The following is a 9,906-nucleotide window of genomic DNA, read 5'->3' on the forward strand; positions in this document are numbered from 1 at the left end:
ATAATATTCCAACTTGGGACATTTCTGAAAGTTATTAAATCACTTTTGAATATTTACATTATTCCAATTTTTCACTACTGTAAATACTGCAATGGTTATCATTTTTAAAAATCTTAGCTACAGATGTGATTATTTTCTTAGGATAACTTCTTAGAAGTGATATTGGCTATTCACTCTTTAGAATTTCATATATATTACTAAATTGCTCTCCAAATATGTTGTACTAATTTATACTTCTGCCAGCAGCGTAACCTATCTAATTGCATATTTGCTAGCATTGGGAATTATCATTTAAAAAAAAAAAATCTTTGATAGGTAAAAATGGTACATCCTTATGTTTTGCTTTTTTAAAGAAAAAAAAAAAAAAAACTGGTGAGATTAAACTCCCCCATCCCCCATTTTTAAAAATAGCCATTTATACTTCCTCTCCACGAATTGTCTGCTAAAGTCCCTGCTGGCGGGAATCAGTTTTGTCCTTTCGATGTGCGTCGGTGCTTAAAATGGTGCTTGTAACGTAGCCAACTCTCAACAAAGCTTTGAATACAGGCAGGTAGGAAACCTAGAGGCAACTGTTTAGATCCTTGTGAGAATTAAACCACTAAAACCTAACGATTATGTGCCATTTTAGGATTTACAAAGAACATTCGCATATATTAGCGCATTTGAACACCACAAATACTTTGCACTGTTATTTTCGGTATTTTACCACGTGCAGCTAAGTCTGAAGTAACTGGTTTGAGAGGGATACACGGTGAAATTAGGTTCCCTATACAGAGGACTTCAGTGTCCCTGAAGAGAGATTAAGCCAACTAAAACACGGCTGACCCCTGAGCAACAAGGGTTTGAACTGCGTGGGTCCACGGATTTTTTTCAACCAACCACAGATCGAAAATACAGTATTCGTGGGATGCGGAACCCGTCTGTAAACAGGACAGACTTTTCATATATTCGGGCTCCCGGAGACTTAAGTACCTGCGGAATTTTGGTATACCGAAGAGTGGGGGAGGGGGGTCCTGGAACCCGCGTGTAGGGAGGGACAGCTGTCGTTGGTCATCCACAGCATGAGAGGGTAGAACAGCTGACTGCGAAACAGCGAGAAAAAGCTGCACGCTAGACTACATTTCCCAGAAGGCTTCGTGCCCCCATTAGGGAGGGACGGCTGTCGTTGGTCATCCACAGCATGAGAGGGTAGAACAGCGGAGTGCGAAACAGCGAGAAAAAGCTGCACGCTAGACTACATTTCCCAGAAGGCTTCGTGCCCCCACCCCCACCCCCGCGCGCAACGCGACTCCCCAGAATGCTCAGCGGTCGAGGACTTCAGGTCCCAGATTGCTGTACGGGTAGGTATGACTCAAGCGTGTAATGGTCTCTGGCTATCTAGAAGACTCTGCTGTTGGATTGTGCCTCACTGCCAGGAAACGGGCGCCGGAAGGTTCTCTGACGGGTAGGTATGACTCAAGCGTGTAATGGTCTCTGGCTATCTAAGAAGACTCTGCTGTTGGATTGTGCCTCACTGCCAGGAAACGGGCGCCGGAAGGTTCTCTGACGAGATCTCGCTTTCTTCGGGCGGTAACGGCGTGCACAGGTCGGGAAGGGGTGGTGGGGGAAGCGGAACAGCTCCGAACCATGCTAGGGAACCGTGGGTCCGTCTGTGAAGAGGCCCAGCTTCGCGGGACCGCGGTTCGAGCCTGCGCTGGGCGGTGGTCTTGTGACGGACGGAAAACTACATTTCCCAGCATTCTTGCGGTGCCAGAACTACCTTGCCCGAAAGCCTGAGCGAGTTCGCCCCGTCTTAACTCCTCCTCCCGCCAATCGGAAAACTCTGAGGCCATGAGGATTGGCTGGGCTTGGAGGCTCCTGCGTTCTGAAGGCGTAGCGGGCCGCTGGGTATCAACCCCCCGAGGGCGTTCCTCGCCGGTCGTGCGGAGAGGTGAGACTAGGCATTGTGCCTCGGGTGCCTGAGTGCTCTCTCGGGAGACGATTCCCGTGGGTCGTGCCTGCTCGGGCGAACGGTAGGCTGGGTGCCACGCCCACCTCCCCAACCCACGCCGGGCGCTGGTTTGTCCGGTTCGCCCCTTGGAACCGAGGCGGGGACTGGGAGGAGGACCGCCTTCTTCTGAGAGCGAGCTTCTGCAGGCCTGGGTTTCCACTCGGCTTCTTTCTGAGCTCGTTTCCTTTTTATGTAACATTAGGCCGGTAATCTCGTAGGTCTTTTAGGAGCAAACGCAAGAATCTGTGTTTGGGGGTGTCCTGATTTCTTTTGTGGCCTGTTCAAATTGAGATTGTTATTTAGGTGCTGGCCTCAAGCCTAGGTTTTTGATAGACTGCATCATGCATTTCAAGTCAGGTCTGCTTTATTCTCACTATAATTCTCATCACTTTACAATCACACAGTAGCCGTTCAAAAAAAAAGTGAGTGCTGTAATCTACAAGTTTCCAACCAGTTGGCACCCGTTAGTAGTCTGTGGTGTAGAACATCTGATTTTATTCAGAGGAATATTTTCAAGGTTCCCCCCCACCCAATTAAACTCTTTTAAGATTGTCCACAAAGTATGCACCTTGTACCAACCGTAACATCTCTGTTCACCTTCCTGAATCTTCAGTGCCAGGTAAACTGAGCCGTTTGGTACCCAAACACATTTCTCCCACCTCCACACTGTTATTTGTGCTGTTTTGCTCATTGTTTCATTTTATTCACACCAGTGACAGCTGCACTCAAGACTGCAGTTGTTGATCCTCCATATGTAAGATGGCTGTTTAGCTGCTAGGGTCATTCTTGAGGTCTTTGGTTACATATTTGGGTGTTGAGCATACCACATTATGATGAACTTTACAAAAAGGAGGTAGCATTTTTTGAAGCCAGGGAAATCATCCAAATCTCACTTTTGTAAGCGTTAAGAGATAAACTACATATTCAAATGAACACAAAATTAAACATTTTTAGAGAATGAAGCACATATCATACTGGAAAATACATCACCATAAATAAATGTTAACACTTGAATTGTTCAGTTATCCTATTGACTCTGAGTGTTCTTGGATAAACCTCAAGTCTTCCTTTACAATGAATATGATTTGTGGTCTTCCTCACTAAGCAAATATTTATTGAGTATTTACTGTGTACAAGTAAATTAGGCAAGTTTAAACTTGCCTAATGTCAACCGTCAAGGAATTTGAAAACCTTCACCTTTGATCCATGGAAGGACCTTAATTATCATCTAGCTCAATTCCCTTTTTACAGATTAATAAGCAAAGGCATGGGAAGATGATGTGATTTGTCTAAGTTTTATGCCCAATAGTGCTGGATTCCTAGTTTATTACTACTTCTCAAACTTGGCAAGGACATCAGAAACACTGAAGAGGCTTTTAAAAATACAGATTCTCTGGCTGGCCGGTGAACACAGTTGGTTAGAGCCTGGTGCTGATAACACCAGGGTCCAGAGTTCTATTCCTGTACCGGCCAACCACCAAAAAATAAATAAAAATACAGATTCTCTGGCCCTATCACAGAACTGCTGAGTCAGTATCTAGGGGTGGAGCCCAGGGATCTCTGTGTTACTTTATTGTTTATTAATCCTGGCAATTGTGATGCAACTAGCTTAGCACATCAGTAGACCAGAATGTACAAATATACGTGGTAATGCCTTTTCTTTGACTTCCTGACAGAAAATAACCAGCGATGTCACCGAAGTTTTTCAGCTCTAAAGTTAGCAGTAAATTAATATAAAAGTTGCAGCTTAGATTTAATGACATAGATACTGTTTTACATGTTGTTTCAAACGTAAAATGTGGCCCTTTCCAGCAAAGAGGAGCTTGGTATAAGATAGGCCAGAGTTCTGATCACAATATACAACTTAATAGCTTTGTGAAGATGGTTAAATCTTTATATTTTGAGTTTGTCACCATAAACAAACAAACAAAAAAACATGGATAGGTATGAAAGGATCAAAAGAAGAACAATGAAAGGAAAGGTTTGGAATTTCGTACAGATGTTAAATTCTTGGATTTTTTTTTTTTTTTTTAAGTATTAAGGACCTGCTATTCTACCTTGAACTGGAAACACTGATTCTGGTCACTTCCTCTCCTCTGCCTATTAATATGCCTGCAAAGACTTACAGAATGCATATGAGTCAGACTCCTCATGACACAGTCAGGACATTACTGACACCATACTTGGAATATCCTTGGCTTTTTCAGTTTATTGCCTCCAAAGAGGAGTAAAACCCTCCAAAGTCCTACTACCAGGGAGTGTGTCAACACCTACTTCAAGGGATTGTGAGAAATAAGTAAAATATTACATGAATATTTGAGTATATATAAGGAATAAATATTCCACATATCCTTCTGTATTCCCCTCAGCTCTCTTCAGCCCCATAGTAAATATAACCCAAGGTGGGAATAGCAAAGGCAGCTCATGCCTTGGTGAATTTTGTTCATTCTGTTCATCCTGTCTGAATAATTTCTAAGATTTAATATAGCTCTAGCACTATTTCCCAATAGCCATTATTGATCCATTATTCTCAAGGAGGCCCAAATGTCTCTCTTCTATATTTCCTTATGGGTAAATCTTGACATTACATTATTAAAAACCACAGCCTTATTCATCACTGTACGCATAACGATGAGCACAGTAGCACAGTGCCTTTGGTTCAACAAATATTTAGGGAGCATCTGGAATTGTTAGGCATCGGGGATCCAATGGTGAGCAAGAACAGATATGGTCCCTGCTCTCAAGGACTTTAGTGCAGGGGTCAGCAAACTTTTTCTGTAAAGAGCCAGACAGAAAATATTTTAGACTTTGTGGGCTATATGTTCAGTCAAAACTCCTGCTATTGTAGCATGAAAGTAGCCACAGATAATCCATAATCCATAAATGAATGAGCTGTGTTCCAGTAAAACTGTTTAGTTTTATTTATTTATTTATTTTTCTTTTTTTTTTTTTTTGTCTTTTTTCATGTCCGGCAACGGATCGCAACCCTCGGTGTTGCGCCCACAGCTCGCTCAGCCAGTGAGCGGGAACCGGTCTGTATGTGGGATCCGAACCCTTTGGCGGGAGCGCCGCCGCGCTTCCAAGCGGCGCACTGTAGCAGTGCACCACTGGGCCGGCCCAAACTGTTTAGTTTTATTTAATAAAACTATTAAAAACAGATGGTGGTAGCCTGTGGGCTATTGTTGGCTGACCAATATAAACAATTAACAACTATATAAACAGCAGTCACATAAATGTGAAAATTGTGGGAGGTACTGCAAAAGAATGTTACAGGGTACTATGAAAGACCTGACCTGAAGGAGTCTGGACAGTCCAGAGGAAGAGACGTTCAGGATGAGATCTGAAGAAAAAATATGAGCAGGCAAAGAAAGGAGATCTTTCTGAACATGGGCTAGCAAAGGCTCTGAAAAGGAATGTTACATGACATGTTTGTGGAATTAAAATCAAATGCAGAGGGCCAGGGAGAGAATAGTGGGACATGAGACTTGGAACTGCACCCTGCAAAGATTTGTTGGCAATCTTATTAAGGTAGTTGGTCTGTATCCCAGATTTAGCAGGAAGCTGCTCTTTGTGCAAGGTATTCAAAATTTTTGTTGATTAAAATCAGAGGAATTGTACTAATCTACCTAGCTATCAGTCCATAAGATCTCAGACAAATTACTTAGCTCTGGGCTTCCAACTTTCCTCATCCATAAAATAAGACTTTTAAGGAGTGAGTAATAGCTGTGAGAACAGTAAAATGTTACATAAGTATTATTACTCTTTTTTTTTTTCTAAACACCAAATAAAAGAATGAACTAGTAATCAGGGGTAGGTAACTTAAGTACCAAATCATTACTCCTGATACAATTATTATTAGAACTACTATTGAAATCTGCCCCTCTTTTTCCTCTCATTTTTCTTTTTCTCTCCTACCTTAGATCTGACACTGACACACAAATGCATATTTCTGAACACTTCAAATGGCATTCAAGCCAAAAAGATTGCTGACCAGTGTGCTAATATGTGTTTTAAAAATTGCTCTACCTTTACAGCTGTTTCCTCTTACCTCTAGCTAAATAGAATCCTTCTAATTTTTAATGAATCTTTATATCTTTTCATTTGAATTGAGTTGATACTTAGATTTCTTAAAAATAACATCTGTTTCCTACCTGTTAGTTGAGGACATCGGTTATGTCTGGTTTTGCTCATCATTTTATCCCCTGTGCTTAGCACAGGGCCTGGCAATTAGTAAATATATGTTGGCTAGAAAGATACAGGAAGGAAATCACATTTGCCCTATTTAATACTAGCAGAAAAGTAATGGCTGAATTTGCAACTATGTCTTTTAAGTACCTAGGTATTTTAAATGGCTTAGGATAAATAATAGAGCATGGGGTAATGGAAATAGCATGAACTTTGGGGTCAGAAGAACCTGAGTCTGAATCCTTATTCTGCCATTGGCTCTGTGACCTTAGGGAAACCCCCTTACCTCTTCTAAGCATAGTTTTTTTAAATCTAAAAATGTGAATAATACCACCTAGCCTTGGTAATATATAAAATATCTGGTATAGTACCTCATGTTTGATTAACTAATTAGCAGTTATTTTACTTAATAACAGTAATAGTAAAGAAGTTGTGTATGGGCAGAGCTCTCCCCCAAAGCAAGTATCTTATACAGTAATCATCCCCTCTTATTTCAGTTATGCTTTGCATGGTTTCGATTACCTGTTGACAACTGCAGTCTGAAAATATTAAATGGTAAATTCCAGAAGTAAACAATTTGTAAGTTTTAAATTGTGCACTCTTCTGAGTAGTGTAGTAAATCTTGCCGTCCTACCCAGGACGTGAATCATCCCTTTGTCTAGCATATCCACGGTGTATATGCTACCCCTCTACTCCCCAGGTAGTCACTTACCCATCTCAGTTATCAAATCAAAGGAAAAAAACATAGTATGTATAGGGTTTGGTACTATCTGTGGCTTCAGGCATCCACCAGGGGCCTTGAAATGTATCTCTCTGATAAGGGAGGACTACTATAACAAAATTCATCAGCAATATATAGACAAGTATAGGTATTGTGTCCAGGGTAAAAATTTGGAATCTATTGAAAAAGTACAAGAAGAATTATTTTAAAAATGAGAAATTTTTTCTAGGGCTCTTTTGTGGACACCAGTAAATACTCCAGGATTTAAAATCAAGTTCATCAATTAATTCAACAGTAGAATATTGTGACCCAACTACGTACCAAAGCACTATTCTAGGTGCTGAAGATACAGTAGTGAAAAACACAAAGAATCACAGAGCTTATGTTCTGGTTCAAAGAGACAAACAGCAAACAAGATAATTTCAGTTTAGAACTAGGAACTGTGTAGGAAATAAACTATGTGGATATGTAAGAGAATGGGAGTATGGAAAGCTACTTTAGACAGAGGGATATAGGTGTAAACAAATTTTCATAACTTTATGAAAGACTTCTGCTGAGCACTGAGAAGTGCTCAAAAGAAGAAGACAGTTTCTGCTCTCCAGTAATTAGAGTTGAGGCAGTGATATCCAAAACAATTGATGTATGTTATAATTTTAGACTGACTCCCAACAAAACATTTCTGAATAATGAAGGAAGAAAAGGAAACATTTATTGAATGTTTCCTATATACAGAATAATGTCGGACACTTACAGATAAAAGAGGGGCTCCGAGGACTCAATTAACTTATGTGAGATTACAGAACTTCTCATTAGAAGAGCTGGAACTATATGAAAAAATAGATGGGGAAAATGCTTGAGAAGCTAAAGTGTTATTCCTCTATCAGTTTACAAGAAAAATAAATTCTCATTGTCTTCTCTTTCAGACTTCTTCACCACCACAACCAAGGAAGGATATGATAGGAGGCCAGTGGACATAACTCCTTTAGAACAAAGGAAATTAACTTTTGATACCCATGCATTGATTCAAGACTTGGAAACTCATGGTGAGAAACATGGGTACCTTCTGAAAGAACAAAATTCACAGCACTCATATAATTATTTAGTCAAGACAGAATTACTATTTCGAACAATTAAGAGTAACTATTTAAGTAGAAGTACCATTCATAAAATGGAATATTTTACAGTCATTAAAAATGGTATTGCCTGGGCCGGCCCGTGGCTCACTCAGGAGAGTGTGGTGCTGATAATACCAAGGCCACGGGTTCGGATCCCATATAGGGATGGCCGGTTGGCTCACTGGGTGAGCATGGTGCTGACAACACCAAGTCAAGGGTTAAGATCCCCTTGCCGGTCATCTTTAAAAAAAAAAAAAAAATGGTATTGCCTGAAGAATATTTACTGATATGGGAAATGCTCAAGATATATTAATTGAAAAAGCATTATATAAAATTATATGTACAGAATGATTCCAATTAAGTAAAAAGAAAAAACTAGTGTTTCTAGGTTGATATTGAAGTCCATGAAGTACAAATGTTCAAGAATAACTTTATTTGAAAAATCAAAGAACAAGCACAAAAAATTACCAGACTCTTTTCAAAGAGTAATTTAAATTATGTGATATCACAGTAACAGAAAACTTGATTAGTGGAACGGAATGATATCTAGAAACATATATGCATTTAGCATGTGATAAAGAAGGCATTACAAATTAGGGAAAGGAATTTATTAAATAGTCCTATTTAATAAGACGTGAATGATAAATTACTAGCCATTGGAAAAAATATATTAGATCACATTACTGAAAACTAAATTCCTGATGGATTAAAGCTAAATGTAAAAGAGTTCTTAGGAATCAGTAAGAAAAAGTTAAGCAATTTTATGGAAAAATGGGCAAAGGCTATAAACAAGCAGTACACAGGAAAATAACTATAAGTAACCAAAAAATATATGTAAAGATGCTTAACCTTACTACCAACCAAGAAAATGCAAGTTTAAGTGCAAAGTAAAATAAATGCAATATTATTTTTATGCCAATTATACATTCAAAAATAATAAACACTAGTAATATCCAGTGTTGACATAGATGTGGGGAATTATATCAGTGCAAATGAAAATTGTAGAGTGCTTTAGAGAGTAATCTATCATTATTTGTAGTTTCTAATTGTAACCGTTTTTTTTAAAGTATAACAATATTGAGGAAAGTTATTTGATAAGGATATACACTTTTTAAAAAATATAAATACCTATTTGCTGCCTACAGGATTTGACAAAACACAAGCAGAAACAATTGTATCAGCACTATCCATGTTATCAAATGTCAGCCTGGATACTATCTATAAGGAGATGGTCACTCAAACTCAACAGGTAATACATTCATTTTTATCACTTCTGACAGTTTCATCAGATAATCTTTTCCATAACTACGTCTCTGTCTACCCACCCATCTTCCATACACACCTGTATCTTCCTTGTTGTCCCTTCTCAAGGGACTACACACAAAAAAACTTTTAGTAAAGTCAATGTCTAGAGGGATAGAAGAGTAAAAATAGTCTTAACAAGGGCCGGCCCGGTGGCACACTGCTACAGTGCGCCGCTTGGGAGCACGGCGGCGCTCCCGCCGAGGGTTCGGATCCCACATACAGACCGGTTCCCGCTCACTGGCTGAGCGAGGTGCGGGCACAGCACCGAGGGTTGCGATCCCGTTGCCGGTCCCGGTCCAGTACAGGTGCGACACTGAGGGTTGCGATCCGTTGCCGGTCCCTGTCCCATTGGTGATAATAATAGCCAACATTTTTTGAGTGCTAACCATGTGCCAAATACTATTTTAAGCATACATAGATTATCTTATTTAATCCTCAAAACAACTGTTCACAATGTAGGTACTGTTATTATTTCTATTTTACAAATGAGACCAAAGAAGTTAAATAACTTGCCCAAAGTCTCACAGTTAAGAGCAGTTTGGATTCAAATCCAGACAGCCTGACACCAGAACTCATATTTTCAACCTCTG

At 39.8% G+C, this 9,906-nt stretch overlaps 2 protein-coding genes across 3 annotated transcripts in view; both read left to right on the top strand.

Annotated features, from left to right (window-relative positions):
* The first annotated feature begins 1,317 nt into the window (after positions 1-1,317).
* The window catches only part of LOC103586878, a 12,919-nt gene continuing 4,330 nt past the window's right edge, over positions 1,318-9,906 (top strand). Inside the window, exons 1-4 of the mRNA XM_008568225.1 lie at positions 1,318-1,432; positions 1,538-1,930; positions 7,820-7,939; positions 9,157-9,260. Of these exons, the coding sequence (XP_008566447.1) occupies positions 1,363-1,432; positions 1,538-1,776 (309 nt within the window). The 5' untranslated portion in view covers positions 1,318-1,362 and the 3' untranslated portion in view covers positions 1,777-1,930; positions 7,820-7,939; positions 9,157-9,260. The remainder of the gene's footprint in view (positions 1,433-1,537; positions 1,931-7,819; positions 7,940-9,156; positions 9,261-9,906) is intronic.
* Positions 1,453-9,906, top strand: part of CCDC90B (coiled-coil domain containing 90B) — a 15,224-nt gene continuing 6,770 nt past the window's right edge. Inside the window, exons 1-3 of one of the 2 annotated variants that reach the window (XM_008568223.1) lie at positions 1,453-1,930; positions 7,820-7,939; positions 9,157-9,260. In XM_008568223.1, the coding sequence (XP_008566445.1) occupies positions 1,831-1,930; positions 7,820-7,939; positions 9,157-9,260 (324 nt within the window). In that variant the 5' untranslated portion in view covers positions 1,453-1,830. The remainder of the gene's footprint in view (positions 1,931-7,819; positions 7,940-9,156; positions 9,261-9,906) is intronic. The other variant, XM_008568224.1, reaches the window with a different exon arrangement.

The sequence above is a fragment of the Galeopterus variegatus genome, unplaced genomic scaffold, assembly GCF_000696425.1.
Source record: "Galeopterus variegatus unplaced genomic scaffold, G_variegatus-3.0.2 Scaffold389, whole genome shotgun sequence".
In the NCBI taxonomy this organism is placed as follows: domain Eukaryota; kingdom Metazoa; phylum Chordata; class Mammalia; order Dermoptera; family Cynocephalidae; genus Galeopterus; species Galeopterus variegatus.